The sequence below is a fragment of the Heptranchias perlo genome, chromosome 7, assembly GCF_035084215.1.
Source record: "Heptranchias perlo isolate sHepPer1 chromosome 7, sHepPer1.hap1, whole genome shotgun sequence".
Lineage (NCBI taxonomy): Eukaryota > Metazoa > Chordata > Chondrichthyes > Hexanchiformes > Hexanchidae > Heptranchias > Heptranchias perlo.
In genome coordinates this window covers 18,751,197-18,770,041 of record NC_090331.1, presented here as the reverse complement: position 1 = coordinate 18,770,041, position 18,845 = coordinate 18,751,197, and the positions used below count along the sequence as shown (strand labels likewise).

General features: G+C 37.6%; 1 protein-coding gene across 1 annotated transcript in view; it reads left to right on the top strand.

The window, feature by feature from the left end:
• The window catches only part of clasp1a (cytoplasmic linker associated protein 1a), a 335,495-nt gene that overhangs the window by 201,218 nt on the left and 115,432 nt on the right, over nt 1-18,845 (top strand). The window contains exons 20-22 of the mRNA XM_067987125.1: nt 10,991-11,098; nt 13,809-13,976; nt 17,953-18,060. Of these exons, the coding sequence (XP_067843226.1) occupies nt 10,991-11,098; nt 13,809-13,976; nt 17,953-18,060 (384 nt within the window). The remainder of the gene's footprint in view (nt 1-10,990; nt 11,099-13,808; nt 13,977-17,952; nt 18,061-18,845) is intronic.

Below are 18,845 nucleotides of genomic sequence, written 5' to 3'. Positions count from 1 at the left end.
TAGATTTAGTTCTTGAAACAATCATGAATGGTCTGTTGTGAAAACTCTGTTTCAGAGCCATCATATTGGGTGTCAGAAAATATGAGTTTAAACTACAGGACAAAGGTTTGTGACAAGTTATTGAGAAGTGATAAGTTTTCAATCAGGTGACCAATGGCAAGTGTATCGTTACAGATTAAGTTATTTGTATTGCGCTTAACAACCACCGTTTTAAAAAAAAAACTTGCTTACCAACCATTTTAGTGGAAAAGTTTTCAAGAAATCGTGAAATCTCAGTATATTTTGGGTTGTTTCAGAAGAACTGAGTACAGCATAATATCAAACCTATGCCGCATTTTTTTGTATGTACTTCAGCTCTCTGAGCCAAAAACGGGTGTTAAAGTACAAAAGGGTTGATAGATTTTTAGGATTTTGCCACGAACAACAATTTGGACCTTTGGTTCCAATATTATAAGTCTACGTGGAAGTCGTTGAATGGATAGGAAAGGGCCACATAGCTGCATTTGAAATGCGTTCTGAAAAAATGTTTTGTGCCAACATAAATAATGTACTATACTAATAAATGCAAATACTATGACTAATGGGACATGGGTTGTTCTCAACATCATCTGAAGTAGTCTCAAATCACTGTACATTTTTGAAAGATAATTTTCAAAACTTGTGAAATATAACAAGAGTCTGACAGCCTACAATATTTAATACTGAGTACTACGTCACTTTTTTAAAAAAAAGAACACAATTGAGCAGTTAGTTTTTGTCACAAAAGACTTGGATCTATTCTAAGCTTTTTGAATTTTTCATAAAGCAAAGTATTTATTTCTAGAAATACATTAGCATGGTGATCGCTATGTAATATCACTATTGTATAAAAGTACAGAATGTTGATTTGTTTCACATTATTAGAGAAACATAATTTGTTGCTTTGGGTTCCTTTTTTTGCTATTAATGCCCAAATTTTATGCCTTTCATAGCTTCAGAGAAGTATTGCAGCTCGACAAGATTCTTTTGTTTACTATAGGTTAATCTAGTGATCCCATCTCTGCTAATCTTACTAACATTTCCCTGTCCTCCCTTCCCTATCTTCTTTTGCTGAAAGATGGCACATCCAATAAAGCTGAGGGTAAGCAGCTTGTTTTCTGTTACCAGCTGTCTGTCCCCATCTTGTGTATTCTGGCTGGTATCTGTGACAACACGGTTCTTTCAGTGGTTTCCATCTGTGGCCATAATTGGTACCTCGCATGAAGTGTTGCATGGTGATGCAGTATATATATATGTATACATATAATATGTGTATGTGTATATGTATATGTATATATATATTTCCTCAGCTATACTTAACATGGCAGGTTTGACCATCAGTACATTGTATCTACAATCTGGGTTCTTTGAGTTCATACTGCAATGTTTGAACTCTTCAAAGAAATGTATTTGCTGGTATTATAAATGATGAAAAAAGAGTTCGCCCAGACCAAGAGATGCCATGTTCTGAGTTAGGTCATCTATTCCAGATTGAAGTCCTCTGTTACATAGGAAAAAAAACAGTTGTGTGCTTTCACATACCTCTGGTGAAAAGTTATAGGTCTACATGCAAATTCGCTCTAACCAAAGGATCAGGGACGAGATGGGTTTGGACACCTTCCTGCGCCAAAGTTGATGCCAATTTTTAAAATTTATTGTTGAATTTGATTATGCTGTAGGTTTTAAAAAAAAAATGTGAGTGCACGTACACAGCACAACGAAGGTGAACAGTAATGAAATAAGTTGTAGGTCTCATCAGGCAAATGTAATTTGCATACAGTGTAATTTGAGCAATCACAACAAATAATACACTACCGCCTTACAGCAGCCATTCTTTTAGCTTACTTTTTTTGCATGGATGATTGCCCACTAAATGAATAAATGCACAGGAAAAATTAAGGTGAACAGAGCAGAAAACATGTTCTTTGAATTCTGCAACAAACTGTGGTATTTGTTCAAGGAATCAGATTTTAGATAATATTTTTTTAAAAAGTTGGTACAGTTTTAAGATCGGATTTCTGATCATGTCTGTTGTTATTTCATTGTTTTCTTTGTTATGTTTTGTTATGTTTCTTGCATTGTGTTTCTTCTGTACTGTTCAATTTTGCCACAGTGATTTATTTTCCAACATGACAGAACTGACAGCTTTAATTATTTACTTCATCTTCAGGGGTATCTACAAAGAATGATGGTAAGAGAGTTGTGCAGGCTTTGTGCTTTCTTGTGAGTTTAGGCTGTGGAAAAGGGGGCATCCCATTCTGTGTGCTAATTTTGTGTATTTGGGCCTGTGTACAATGTCCATCTGCTGAGAGAATGAGAGCAAATTCACTTTAATTGCTGACCTAATTTACAGCATTAATTAATTTCTGACACAGTGGCTGTGTATAATTTTCTATGGTGCATTTGATTATGCAAAGACAAATAGGTAGTTTTAATATTTTTGGTGGACTGTGTGATGTGACTAGTAATGAAAGTTTGTGCTGCTCACGTACCTATTAATAGTTGGTCTCGTTATGCTCAAACTTCAGTTCTGATGTGCAGTATTTGGCAGTTTGTTTAGTGCATGCAGTTACAAAGTGATTGTTTGAAATAATAAAAAGGTTGTCAATATAAAATGAGCTTTAAATTAAAAACCAGCTGAAGAGGAACTCTAATAAGGTGATTTTTTTCTGCCCCATTAAGTCACTCAGTAATATATAGCAGGGACCTCTTGCTTTCCATTGTAGAAAGTTGTGTATTTACTCCTCGTTTTGCTCACTCATTATAGTACTCAAGATAAATATTGCTAACTCCTATATTCCATGTGTATATTCTGACTTCCTGCAAGGGTATTAAGAATTCTGCAATGAGTATATTGGCATATACACTTAACAGGATCTCCAACCATATAAACCGTATCAACATGACTTCTGGGATCCATCAAGGAGCTTCATAAATGTTGCAAGCAATCAGCATAACTGATTGCTTTTGAAAAATAACTGGTGAAATTGCTACTGAAAGATCTTCAAACTTTACAGACAGAAACACGATAAATAGAAAACTGAAATCTTTATAGCATTCTTAAATTGGAACAGCCTGGTTAGTAGCTGATAGCTATATATAATTTAGGTGGCTGCCTGTCTGTCCTCTGTGCAAACATTGCTCCAACATTGTGCCTTATCTCCAACCTCAAGAGCACCCCTGTTGCACCATTGTGATATTTCCAATTTCCACACTAGCCATCTCTTGTGTCCTTTCTTGCCCACAATTTTCTCTTAATCATGCTGGAATATAGTTTCACAAGTGACAGCAAACCACTGGTACCTTACCCAAGTGACCATTGTTCATATGTGGGATCATCGTCAAAGGGCATGACTGCTGAGAATGATCCTGTCTTCATCTGTCCAGCACAGACTGGTTGAGCTGAGCGGCCTTTCTCCATGTTGTAATTTCTATGACATCTGCATATTTGCACTGGAGGGGGTCACTGGATAGCAATTTGGATTGGGACACCTGGCTGATCTGCCTTCCCCAAATTGGAATCTGGGACCTTCTGTACGATGTGACTTAATACCAAATAATATGAGCATTTATCCATTGAGCTATTGGAGCTCTCTTGCATCTCTGACTGAATTTGCAATTAGCGTGAAATTAGGGTAGTTCAGTATTAACTGCATAGGGAGCCACTTTTTCCCAAAGTTGTAAACCAGACCAGGGACGGACTTGACTTGATTTTTGTTTTCTTAACAGATTCTTAATTTCAGTAATTAATGCCTTCATGTAATGAGAAACAGAAGTAAGCAGAAAAGGTTGACTTTAAACCAGACTCATTGAGCTTGATGTTTTTCTGAAAATTTCAGGATAGCTTATTCACTGGACTGGCTGTTCTGACATAGGAATTGCAATCCTAGGCCCATGTCAATTAAGAACTCAGCTGAAACACACTCACCCCTACAGCAAGAAGATGTTAAATTTTCATCCCATATGTGCATAATCTTTTTTTTGCCTCTTCAAGATGATCGTGTGGTTGGATGTTGGATGAATGTTATGAGAGACTGCTTCATTGACTGGATGAGCTTGATTTTTTTTCTTGCCCTTCCTTTCATATATTTGGCCAACAATAATGTTTCACTGACCTTACCTCCATTGTTAATAGGGGGGTTTTGCACCTATTAACCATTTTGTTGGTAGGCTTCAAAAATGGAGTTATTTGCAAGCCCTCGTGTTTTTGCTGGCTATCTCCTTGTAACTGCCATTGGCCCCTGCCTGTTTCTCTTAACTGGTTGTTTATTTTTGTGCTTTTACATTATTAAATTATACTTAATTTTCTATTTTATTGTCCAGTTGTAATTTTTTTATATTCTTTATCTTTTGCTTCATTAATGCTTCTTGGTCGAGTCATAGAAACAAATAAAATAGGAACAGGAGTAGGCCATTCGGCCCTTTGAGTCTGCTCTGCCATTCAATGTGGTCATGGTTGATCCTCTATCTCAATACCATATTTCCACTCTATCCCAATACCCCTTGATGCCTTTTGTGTCTAGAAATCTATCTAGCTCCTTCTTAAATATATTCAATGACTTGACGTCCACAGCCTTCTGTGGTAAAGAATTTCACCGGTTCACCACCCTCTGAGTGAAGAAATTTCTCCTCATCTCAGTCCTAAATGTCCTACCCCGTATCCTGGGACCATGACCCCTCGTTCTGGACCACCCCCAGCCAGGGGAAACATCCTCCCTGCATCCAGTGTGTCTAGCCCTGTCAGAATTTTATATGTTTCAATGAGATCCCCTCTCATTCTTCTAAACTCGAGTGAATACAGGCCTAGCCGACCCAATCTCTCCTCATACGACAGTCCTGCCATCCCAGAATCAGTCTGGTGAACCTTTGCTGCACTCCATCTATGGCAAGTATATCCTTTCTTAGGTAAGGAGACCAAAAATGCACACAATACTCCAGGTGTGGCTTCACCAAGGCCCTGTATAACTACAGTAAGACATCCTTGCTCCTGTACTCAAATCCTCTTGCAATGAAGGCCAACATACCATTTGCCTTCCTAACTGCTTGCTGCACCTGCATGTTTGCTTTCAGTGACTGGTGTACAAGGACACCCAGGTCCCTTTGTACATCAACATTTCCCAATCTATCACCATTTAAATGATACTCTGCCTTTCTGTTTTTCCTTCCGAAGTGGATAACTTCACATTTTCCGTGGCTCTTGCTTTTCCAGCTTCTTGTTATCATGAGAGAGTTTGCGCACACTTTGTGAGAGAAAAGCTTTTGAAGTTTGCAGCAAACCAAATAGTTGGGTCAAAAAAGCAGGAAATAAGTGTTAATAACCAGGGAGAAGAAAAGCAAGGAGCAAATATAAGGACTTAGAATTTAATAAAAGAACGTGTGAGCTGAGTATAAGGAGTTTGAAGAAAACAATCATTTTGCTAACCAGATAGTTAATTTTTTTTTAAAAGTCAAGAGAAGCATGTTTATCTGTAGAAAGTAGACTCTATTTCTCATTTGCTTCCCCTCCCCAGCCCCATAATACCAAATTCCTGTTGCCAGCAGAGAAGTTGATTTTGAGAACTTGAGCGACTGAAATTGCATCTTTAGTGATGTTTGATATTACTTGAAATAACTTTGCCTTGGATAAAATGTGACAAGTAGAGATATGAGGAGAAATTTCTAAACCACAGTATCTTAGGTTTTATTGTGCACATACCTCATGGCTACATGATTCTGGAAATAATGCCGAAAATGGATGGTGACACCAATTTCTGTCCTCCTGTGACATTGGTGCAACATTAAAGGCAGGGGATGTTGATGCTTGGGAGTATAATAGGTCTCCACTTTCTTATACCAAACATTCCCAGATCAGCTTAGCTGCAGGTTAAACCTTCCTGTGCACTACATGAGCAGTATGTTGTAACCAAACTTCAAGACTAGAATGCCAGCAATATGACAGTTTCATTTTCCAAAACTGTCATCATTGTGACCCCTATGTGTCAACCTGTCAGTTAGCTCAGTAAGGGGAAATTTTTGTTTTTCTTTACTGTGTACTGGTGCCCTCTAGGAACCCTCATGACTGACCGAACTAATTTAATTTATGATTTATAGCTGTCAGAGAAATTAGACTTTCATTTTGTCAGACTGAGCTGACCATGAAGCCAGGTCACAGGGATGTCAGTATTGAATTCTAATGTACTGTTCCACTCAGTCCCTTTTATGCTCTTTTTGTATGCAAAATTATATTGATTTTCTCTGTAATGAATTGTAGTAGGCTTCTAGCATAACAGCCATTCATATTTGGTGTTCATAATCATCCAGACTACAACCTCACTCCTCCCCATCACAGTACTGTATAAAAAATGCTATTTTATTAAAATATTAAATTGGCATTTTCTTCTTGCCTCCTGCAAAGCACTGTTCAACATTTTATATGAACAATATTTTGCTATTAATGTGGCATCATATTAAAGTCAGCAACTTGTGTTCCTATTGAACATTGCATATTTTTCATGTTTATGATTATAGTGTAAGAACAGTCTATTTGGAGTACCTGATCACTTTTGATGCTTTGAACAGCAACAGGAGGAAAAATAAATCTGTAATAGCTACCCTTTGGGACTTATAACTCAGTTGGGAGAAAGTTAGACTGAAGATCTTAAAGGTCCATGGTTCAATCCTGGGTTTTGGCAGTTAATTTTTATTAGGCAAGGGTATTGAGAGTTATGGAACCAAGGCTGGTAGTTGGAGTTAAGATACAGATCAGCCATGTTCTAATTGAATGGCCTACACCTGTTCCTATGTTCTTTAAGAAAAATGATGCACTTGCTCCAGCATTTAATGGATGTGGTTTAAGTCTTGAATTTTGTTTTACTAACAGCATTATATTTGATTTTTTTTTAGATTAAATACATTATTTCTTTTGAGAAAATCCTTCGTTTTTTGTGTTTTGGGCCTTCAGTAATCTGCAGCCATCAGAAATGCTTGCTGTGTAAAGATGGTAGAAGATTGCAATATTTACTGTTATCAGTTGATTTTATAGTTCATGCTGTTTAGCTGCTGATTATCTCTAGTTTAAGTGGTTCAGGTTTTCTAAACTCTGTCAATTCTTTTTGCAACCATTTTGTATTCTGTATCCAAGACTGTGCCTGTATCCTAATTCGCACCAAGTCCCATTCACCCATGTGCTCGCTGACTTACGTTGGCTCTCAGTCCAGCAACGCCGCAATTTAAAAATTCCTCATGTTCAAATCCTTCCATAGCCTTGCTCCTCCCTATCTCTCTACCTCCTCCTGCCCTATTTGTGACTACATAAACACACTGAAAATACCTGTTGATGTTCATTATCGGCTGCTTTACAGAAATCCACACTCAACACTTAAGTTTAATATTGAATGCACCACTGTAATTCTGCCATATTTTGTATTTTGCAATTTCACCATAGTGGCCATCATCTGTAGTAAGTAAGCATGGGTTTTATTTCTGCATAGTAGCTCAAAGTGGTGATTTGCAACATGGTTTTTTGTTTTGAGTGTTGGAACTACAAATTCATGCTAGCTGTATGACTCTGACGATCCGGATTCTTTCCCCTCAGTCTGGTTCAGTAAAAACTGAAGTCGAATACATTTTAAAGTTCAACACAACTTTAATAGCAGGGTTCTTAGTCTGCAGCATTGATTTGGACTCCTGATAGAGTCCCTCCATGCTGGCAGAGCAAGAACAAGAAACATACAGAAATCCACACGTTTTTATACAAATCAATAGGGGTTGGAACATACTTAACGAGGGTCAACACCAATCATAAGCCGGGCATAGGTTGCCATGCGAGGTTACATTATTTCCGGCCAATCATAAATCGTCCATGTGCTGACCATGTTGCTGTTAGACATCAAAGGGTATACTTCCTCACCTTCCAACTTGGAATGTTCTTCCCTGTTCCTTATCTCCTAACCTGGAATGTCTTTCAACTTTGGCTAAGCTCGTTACCTATATTGATCTGCCATAAACATGGAGACATTCAGACCAGTCCTTGAATCACATCAAAGACCTATCATTGATAAGACCATGCAAACCTGCTGACTACGCAAACATATGGCCCAGCAGGAGGCCAGGCCACCTGTACCAATCTCAGTTACTAACTAATTAACCCTTTCTAACCATTTTGCATTCTGCTTCTTTGCCACGTAGGCATTTTAATATTTTACCGAAAACTGACCACGTAGGGATTCTCAACTCTATTAATAAATCAAGTTCTACCTGGGGCTGAGACAGCCTTCAGAATAAATTATTTAATTTGTTTAATCAAGACTATGGTCAGGAACCTCCTAGAGAGGTGAGTTATGATCCCATGACACAGGAATTTTAAAAGTTCCCTTTGCAATCCATAAATCCTGTTAAGATTAAAAAGTACAGGATACCTCCAAACAATGGATACAGTTTTCTCCAAACCAAAAGCATTAGCCACAATGAAAGTTTTGTCAGTTATAGTGGATGAGGATATTGGTTTGTCTGACATTTATTACATTCTGGTTGGTAATCTGAAATCATATTGCTCCATTATACTGCTAATGAAATGGTAAGTTTGAAAGATTTTTAGAAGATTCTGGTTAGAACAGATATTGGGCAAATGGAACAATCTAATTTATCACGGATAATTCTGTTACAAAGGGCTTCCACTGTAATACATTACTTAATATTTTAAATATAGAATTGGGAATGTTACCATTTTTTGGTAACCGCACTTGGTGACAGATCTCTTAATTACAGCGCTAGCGTTATTCACTTTAGCAAAACATAACGTCGGGGACATGGGATTAAAGTTTTCAATTTTTTTTTAATGATTTGACCGGAGTAGATTTGGATAAGGTATTTGAAATAGGTTGTAATAGTAGGACGAGAGTATGCCTATGCATAGGGAAAATACATAGGGAAATATCGGGAGGTGTTTATTGTATCAGGATTGTTGCCAACTGGAACATGCTACTGGTGATTGTGCGAAGTATGGATATTCTGTTGTTCTTTAAAAAGATAAGCGACATGTTCCTGATCGAGCAGGACATTGGATTGCTTAGGTTTGCCTAGTGATAAACTATGAGTTGCTATGGTCTCCTGAAGGCTACTTGACTTGCCTTCTGGAGTCTGAGAGGAATTTTCCAGTGTTTTTCTTGAAATTGGTAACTTTTTTCTCATTGTTCCCTCCCCCAGGAGTTGTTAGAAAGGATAGGACATACGATTGCGCCATCTAGTGGATAGGATGGTATTGATCGACATGGCCAGTCTCTTCCTTTGTGTATGTTTGTATGGCCAGCAATCAAATCAGTAATATTTCCTAATATTGTGAGGCTATGTATTTGTCAGTCAAGCTAAATTACTTCTGAATTATCTAATCACAGTAATTTGTGGAAATGCAAATATTATTTCATGGTTGACTAAGATATAATTACTCTTTTATAGTTGAAGTAAACATGCTATAAATCATTTTTAACTATAGAGATGAACTAAAATCTGATGTAAAATTAACTCAATCACTTTATTTTGGCTTCTGCAGTTGCATATATGTTTTACCTTACGCAAATTACCTGTGTACCCATGTGTAGTCAATCCCTGTTGTACAACAGTTCAAACTCTTGTTTGTGTATTTGAAAATCATTTTTAAGCTCTCTGGGTAAAGAAGTTTCTTCTGAATTCCCTATTGGATTTATTAGCGACTGTTTTATATTTATGACCTTTAGTTTTGGACTCTCCCACAAGTAGAAATATTTTCTCTACGTCTACCCTATCAAACCCTTTCATTATCTTAAAGATCTCTATCAGGTCACTCCTCAGCCTTCTCTTTTCTAGAGAAAAGAGCCCCAGCCTGTTCACCCTTTTCTGATAGCCTCTCAGTTCTGGTATCATCCTTGTGAATCATTTTTGCACCCTCTCCAATGCATCTATATCCTTTCTATAATATGGAGACCAGAACTGTTCACAGTACTTCCAAGTGTGATCTAACCAAGGTTCGATACAAGTTTAACATAACTTCTTTGCTTTTCAATTCTATCCCTCTAGAAATGAACCTAGGTGCTTGATTTGCTTTTTTTGTGGCCTTATAACCTGCATCTGTACCTACAGATCCCTTTGCTCCTCCATCCCATTTAGATTCTTATCCAAGTGTGGAATTTCCCCATGATACTGGGTTTACAGTAGGTGTGCTGTTGATCAATCGAGCTAATTCATTATATTTAAAAGCCAATCTGTACTGATTTTGTTCAAACTCAACTACAGTTTGTGTTGGTTTGAAGTATTTTCTCTTCTACAGGTGTATCTTTGTGCTGCTTATGTTTTTTTTAAGGTAGTCCATTTTCTGTTGATTGAACACAATGGAAATCTACTTCCATCTGTTCACAAAGTATAGCATGTGTTTAGAAAATAGACAATTTCTGATTGTTACTTCCTGCACCAATGTTTCCAGGCTAGGGAATAAAACATGTGAAATATAGCGGTTGACCTGAATAAACATTGTATATTATAGTAAACACATGCTGCTTTAATCCATACTAAAGACATGACCTCTTTCAAAAAGCCATCAGCTATTATGATTTTAATCATTTGCAGTAACTGATCCCAGCTGTGGAAATGTGTTTAGTTCAAGGACAGTGCAAAACTGCACATTTTATATCCTCACGTATGGACAAGATGCCACTGTACACTGACCATCTTTTGTTATCACTTGTATTTAACTGCTTTGATATTCTGCGTCAGTATAAATACTTAGGTAATCATTGAGTGTTACTAGTCAATATTGCTAATTCAGTACTGATTTTTAATATAATAGAGTTGCTTAAAATACAATTTATGTTGTATTCTCCAATAGTACCGATTGTGAACTATTTCTAATATGCTGAAGTGTGTATGGGGTATAGAAATGGTGAAGAAAGCTAGGTGATGGCTGTTGGTTGCTGTGACTTTTATTTCATGTTCTCTTACTGAGTATGTTTGTGCTTGTGTACAGGTCGGGTACGCTCTAGACGCCAGAGCGCTGGGAGTGCCACCAGTGTAACCAGCGCATCCTCTGATACCAGAGGCCGTAGCCGAGCTAAAGTAGTGTCTCAGTCCCAACGTAAGTGAAATAAGTTAATACGTCCCAAGTATGTTTTGGAAATTGTTGTAATGATGTCTAAACACCAAGGTCTTTAAGGAAACTTTTATTCTTGCCTATTGCTATTGAATTACACTTAAATTTCTTTCATTTTCACTCTCTCCAAGTTTTTCAGTATTTAATGATGATTGTATTTGCATTTTTAAAAAATCATTCCGGTGCAATGGAAACAAATTTCACCTAAGGGAGCAACACTTTTTTATGATAAAATAATTGTACATGTACAAGAATTAATTAATTGTGTTGAGTTGTGCAATTCTGTCACCTAGAGGGCAGGTATGCAGTCTGCTTTTCAGAACATTGATAGAATCATGGAAAGGTCACAGCACGGAAGGAGGCCATTTGGCCCATCGAGTCCGTGCCAGCTCTATGCATGAGCAATCCAGCTAGTCCCGCTCATCCGCCCTATCCCCGTAGCCCTGCAAATTTTTTCATTTCAAGTACTTATCCAGTTCCTTTTTGAAAGCTACGATTGAATCTGCCTCAATTTCTACCCCCCACCCCACCGGGCAGTGCATTATAGATCCTAACCACTCGCTGTGTAAAAAATTTTTTCCTCATGTCACCTTTGGTTCTTTTGCCAGTCATCTTAAATCTATGTCCTCTGGTCCTTGACCCTTCCGCCAATGGGAACAGTTTCTCTCTATCTACTCTGTTTAAACCCTTCATGATTTTAAATACCTCTCTCAAATCTCCCTTTAATCTTCTCTGTTCCAAGGAAAACAACCCCAGCTTCTCCAGTTTATCCAAATAACTAAAGTCCCTCATCCCTGGAGGGATATACTTTGAGTTGATCAGCAGTGGCCCAATGAAGGCTTCCTTGCAGATTTTTTTTTTGTTTGAGAAATTATTTATCTCTTTTATTCCTCCATGTAAACATGCATAGATTAGCAGTTTAGTAGAGTCAGGATTGAATCTGCCTTCTCCAACTTTGTAGTGGTATATATTGGTGTTCCAATTTGCAGAACCACCCATCTGCCCACAATATTTTTTTAGTAACTTTAAAAAAAAAACATTTTCACTGTCTTAATATTTCTGATGTGGAGATGCCGGTGATGGACTGGGGTTTACAATTGTAAACAATTTTACAACACCAAGTTATAGTCCAGCAATTTTATTTTAAATTCACAAGCTTTCGGAGGCTTCCTCCTTCCTCAGGTGAATGTCGTTTCCAACAACATTCACCTGAGGAAGGAGGAAGCCTCCGAAAGCTTGTGAATTTAAAATAAAATTGCTGGACTATAACTTGGTGTTGTAAAATTGTTTACAATTAATATTTCTGGTAATGGTTTTCAATGAAACTACAATTTTAGAGAAGCACACAGGAATGGGAGAATGGCTGACCATTGTAATTGAACCCTGCACTTTATTACTGCCATCAACAGCTTTCTTTTTATCCTTCAGGATAATTATACTAATGCTTTAAATTAGGTTCTTCTAATATCAGTATGTGAATGCATAATGCGTTCACATGAAATTCCTTTTTCAGCTACTTTTTAAAAAAAAAAGTGTTGAGCAAAACAGGCCATCGACCTTGTTAAAACAATGGACAAAGGAATTTCATAGGATGTATTGAGTGCTCATACACTAATATTCAAAGAGCTAATTTCAAGACACGAGTGCAAAATATGTAATATTTGACCCCAGTTATGGTAATAACAATAGGATCTGCGAGGTGACATTCCAAAATATATAGGGGGATAAATTAAGTATTTTTAAATGTGAATTCTAATGTGATATAATATGGTAATTGGTTTTATGATTGACTATTAAGTTTAACAAGTGGAGTAATCTTGTCTCATTTGTATATGTCATGCTTGTACAGACATAGTTGATGAAAATACTTAATACTGCAGTTGACTCTGAAACAAACCTGAAATGTAAGCTCTGAGTATGTGATGTTTGAAGAACTCAGCCCAAAATGATGGCCATGACAATTTTAGTAGTCTTTGCATTTCTTTAATCTTTCCATTGAACTTCTTTACCTATCCCTTTTACCTGCTTCCATGCTAAGGATCCAGATCAGCTAATCCTGCAGGCGGTAAGGTTCTTCTTCACCTACGAGAGTAACTTAACCTGTGACAAATGAATACTTCCATTTGTTATTGTAATCCAGTCACGTTAACGTATTTCTTTGCGAAAACTTTGAATTTTATTTTATCCTGTAAACCACTTAATTTCTTAAGTTTTACCTCTGGTTCATTTCTCATGAGATTTGGGACCATTAGTACTTTCCATTGGTATTTTAAATATGTGCCCTAGCTGGTTAAGCACTGACGGCATTAGTTCTTAGAAATTGAATATTAATTATGATTTTTTTGGTAATTTTATCTTCGATAAGCTCATATACATAAATTGAATCACTATCCTGATCACAGTGAATCTACAGATATTTCAACTTTTATAATTAAAGCTTATCAGCACAATAGTGTTTTACAGGATTCGCAGTAACAGTGGATAGTATGCAAGTTTTGCTAGTTTAATATTTTTTAAACATTAGCAGTCCTATAACAGTTTCATTTATTATAAAGTATTGAATTCTCTTTGATTTTAGCAGCTATTGTTGATTTTGACTTCTAATAATATCCTTCAACATCCCTCAATGCTGCTACTTAATTTTCCCATTGTAGGTATTCCATTTTAACTAGCTTTTTATTGCTTATTGTTGCAGCTGGAAGCAGATCCAGTTCACCTGGCAAACTCCTCGGTAGCACGTACTCCGGCATGAGCAGTGGACCACAGAGAGTTTCTGTAGTACCTCAAGCATCCGAGAAACGCAGCAAAATCCCCCGCAGTCAGGGGTGTAGTAGGGAAGCCAGCCCCAACAGATTGGGGTTAGGTAAGATTTAATTATCCAGACCACAAATGTATTTTTTTCTAATGTGCCTTCTAAATGGAACTTGTTGACTAACTAACTATATTTGGAAGATGGACTAATGTCAGCACAGGAATAAATATGGCATGTTGTAATTACACCCTTTACCACTCTTTCTTCCCCTCTCCCTCCCCCAGTAGAGGTGCTGCAGCACCATCATGGGCAGGAGGTTGTAATTACAGCATTACATGTTTACAGAGGCAGTCCCATTATAAATGCAGACATAGGAATTTATAATGGAAATATAAAAATAATGACAGAATGCATAACTTTAAAATGGGGACTGAATTACATTTATGCAGCCTGGCCCAATTATTCCCCACCCTGTAACCCTGCTTCACCTGCAGACTATACTTGGTCTTGACTCCCCACGTGCAGAACCACACATCAACTAATGTGTATGTATATGTGTAAACATCTAATGTGTATATGCAAATAAAATTCTTTAAAGAAAAAGCATTGATATTTATTTCTACTTTTGGCCAAAGTTAGCAGGGTCTCTTCTATACAGTTGGCCTGCCACATTTGGCTTAATCTCTTTCACTACTTTTTAATATGCATGTGATTGGTTTAACTTAATCTATACATTGTGTGACATTCTACAATTTTTTTTTATATAATCCTATAAATTCAGCATTGTTGAGACTGCTGCAGAGGCTTACTCTTAAGTGAGCTTCAATTGTTACAATTTAAGTTCTAACAAATGAAATGATGCTTGTCTTTGTGCTTTTTTCTTACTCTTTCCTGTGCTGGTCATAAAGTATTACTTCCATGTCCATCTGATTTAATGTCTAATTGAAGCTCTGTTGAATTGAGTATTTTTAGCACATTTTGCACACTATCTGAAATATGTGAAAAAAGTGACAATGCCAATATCTCATTAAAATGTCTATAAAGTGATGCAAGATTGCAATAGGACTTTTTTTTCCCCTTCTAGTAAGCCCTGCAACTGATGCTTTTTATTAATTAACCTTCAACAAGTAAAACCTGTTCCTTCCCATCTTTTCTCCATCAATGCAAAAAAAATCATTATTGTAAATCTGTTCACTTGTTCATTAGGCATCATCAAGTAATGAATAAATTGAGGGTTGTTGTACTGTAGACTGGCATAATATGAAATAGTTCTCTCAAAGTTCACTAATTTACATAATGTTCTCCTATTTGGTTTTCACATTAATGTCTACAAATCAGTGTGTTTGGAAATGGGAAACAATTTCTAATCCTGAATTGTAACCATTACTAAAAAAAAAATTTTCAAATTTTTGCTTGCTTAATCTCTAAATTTATTCTTACTGAGGGAGAAACATTGATTTTTAAGGCAAAATTAAAAGCATTGTTATAGTTAGTGCTGGGTGCAAGTCTAACTGTTTGTTAATTAAAGTTTCTTTTTATCCCAGTTGCCCCTTTTTTCCCTTCCTGTCCTAAAAGTGCTGATTCATACTGGGGAAAGTGTTTCACTAGTGCTAGCAGTGCTCCTGTACCTTGCCAAAATGGCCAATCTTCATAGAAGGCCTAGCTAGGCTGGTAATGTCTTTGGGTTATTCAATTGTGGAGTATCACAGGCAATCATGATCCTATCCTGAACCTACATTCATTCGTGTACACTTCCCAGCAATACTCATGGGATAGCAATCAGCAGTGGGAGCCCTGGCTATTTCTTTTCTTATTCCTTAGTCCATGGCTGCTGCGACTGACTGTAGCAGTACTACTATTGCCCAGTTAATGTCAGCTAACCCAGAGAACTTGGGGTTCAAACCTTGGACTTCCTGGTTTGTGTGACTCAATATCTCTCACGATGTGGAGCGTTGATTAGTGTGTAAATCAGCGGGTTGTATCCAAATATAATACTGACAAAAGATCACACTTGGAAGAACCATTTCATTTTGTGAAGTTTTAATTTCCTTTCGTAGCTGATATCTTGAGTACTTTCTTTTGGAACGGGAATGGTCAGTGACACTTCGAATTCCTCATCTTTATTGGTCACTTTTTTAAAAAAGTCAGTGAAGGCATTTACTATCCACCGAAAACACACACTCAAATTTTCTCCATTTTCCTCCTCCGTCCAAGTCCTTCGGGGCCACATGCCTCTACTACTGAATTTATTGCCAGACCACCTGCTGTTTGTTTGTTCAGCCACCAGGTGGCAGAGAGCATTGATCCCTGGACAAGACCTTGCTTGAATTTTCTTGCCCCCCCCTCCTCTGCAGGAAGACAACTGATCTCTGTTTAGTGCCTAATGTGAAAGCAAAATACTGTGGCTGCTGGAAATCTGAAATAAAAACGGAAAATGCTAGAAGCACTCAGCATGTCAGACAACATCTATGGAGAGTGAAACAGAGTTAACGCTTCAAGTAGATGACCTTACATCAGTTCTGATGAAAGACCATTCACCTGAAAGGCTAACTCTGTTTCTCTCTCCACTGATGCTGCCTGACCTGCCGCGTGTTTCCAGCATTTTCTGTTTTTATTTGTGTAGTGCCTCCCTGTTGTGCTGAACAGCCCTTGATTGGAAACTTTTTGGAGTCAGCATCCTGCCACTCCATGGTGCTGTATGATGATGCTTCATTTTCCATTGGTTACCTTTAGATCTTGAATCACAGATTTCTGACATATTTTGCAGTTTTATAATTTAGAATCATGGAAAGGAAGAAGGCCTTTCGGCCCGTCGAGTCCACGCCGGCTCTATGCAAGAGCAATCCATCTAGTCCCACTCCCACGCCCTTTCCCCATAGCCCTGCAATTTTTTTCCTTTCAAGTACTTACCCAGTTCCCTTTTGAAGGCCATGATTGAATCTGCCTTCACCACCCCCTCGGCCAGTGCATTCCAGATCCTAACCACTCGCTGTGTTTTTAAAAAAAAAAGTTTTTCCTCCCGTCACCATTGGTTCTTTTGCCAATCACCTTAAATCTATGTCCCCTGGTCCTTGAGCCTTCCGCCAATGGGAACAGTTTCTCTCTATCTACTCTGCCTAGACCCTTCATGATTTTGAATATCTCCTATCAAATCTCCTCGCGACCATCTGTTCCAAAGAGAACAACCCTAGCTTCTGCAGTCTATCCACGTTACTAAAGTCCCTCATCCCTGGAATCAATCTCGTAAATCTCTTCTGCACCCTTTCTAAGGCCTTCACATCTGAAGTGTGGTGCCCAGAACTGAACACAATACTCCATTTGTGGTCGAACCAGTGTTTTATAAAGGTTCATCATGCATACTTTTGTATTCTATGCCTCTATTTATAAAGCTCAGGATCCCGTATGCTTTTTTAACCACTTTCTCAACCTGCCCTGCCACCTTCAAAGATTTGTACACATATACCCCCAGATCTCTCTGTTCCTGTACCCCTTTTAGCATTGTGCCCTCTAGTTTATATTGCCTCTCCTCGTTCTTCGTACCGAAATGTATCACTGCGCATTTTTCTGCGTTAAATTTTATCTGCCACGTGTCTGCCCATGCCACCAGCCTGTCTATATCCTCTTGAAGTCTATCACTATCCTCCTCACTGTTTACTACCCTTCAAAGTTTTGTATCATCTGCAAATTTTGAAATTGTGCCCTGTACATCCAAGTCCAAGTCATTAATATATATCACGAAAAGCAGTGGTCCCAGCACTGACCCCTGGGGAACACAATTTAATTGACTTAAATAATACAATAATAGTTTATTACTAAAATATAAAAAACATTTGTGAATATAGCAAATTAGTAGGAAGCATGGTGTCATTCCTGAGATCTTCCAGCAAGGGGATGGGAAAGGGATTGCATCTCGCATTAAAGTAAAGTAAAGGTGGTCACCCAGCACTAACTATTATTGTGTTGTTTGTATTTAAAAACAACATAAGATGTTAAATGTTAACAGTACTAATATTGTGGAATCTTTCACTTAAAATGCTGCTGTAATGAACTTCACCAAATTTTTACCACTCTTCCCAACTCATGCTAGCACGGAGCAGCCGTATCCCTCGACCAAGCATGAGTCAGGGATGCAGCCGCGATACGAGCCGTGAGAGCAGTCGAGATACAAGCCCTGTTAGGGGCTTCACACCACTTGGTGAGTACCTACAGGCATAAGAGCCATTATGGCTAGCCTTGCCTTGCTCTTTGACCAATGAGGTTACTGCCAGAAGGCAATGGTCTTGCTCTTTTCTTTTTTGTGGGGGGGCTTTTGTTCTTTCTATTTTTTTTTATTCTGCCCCTTCTTTCCCCTGTCCTCTTGCATGCTACTCCCTCTGCTGATAAGCAAACCCTAATAGTAGTGTTGCTTCTGTACAGTATTCTGACACAATTGGAGTTTATTGCTGCATAGCTGAGTGAATATTTTCTGCTATTTTTCAGCACATCAGACCCCAATAATTCATTTTGAAGATAATTATTACAGTTCACGCATTATAAAGCTGTAATAATTCCCAGAAATAGAACTGCATCTTGTATGAAAGTTAGCTTGTGCTTTCATAAATCTTCAGATATGTTTTTATATCCAAAGAATAGCAAGATAACTTAGTCATTAATTTTACAATGAAATAATTTGCTGGTCTTCCAATGATCATATTAAACTTTAGCACTAATAACCATTGGATAATTTCATATAGTGTAACATATTGGAAAGGATAGAAATTACACTTTTTTCTGATCTCGTCCAAGGCAATTTAAATCTTCAGTGTGGAAAATGACTGTGTAGTTTTTGTATAGGTCACTCCACTTTACTGACTGGGTTCTGATTCTGAAGTCCTGAATTTCATGTAGACCTGACTGGCACTATATTTGGATAGTGGTTGAGAATGGAATGTAGTCATTTTAGTTTATGTTGATGCTATCAAAATGTTGGTAGCATACAAG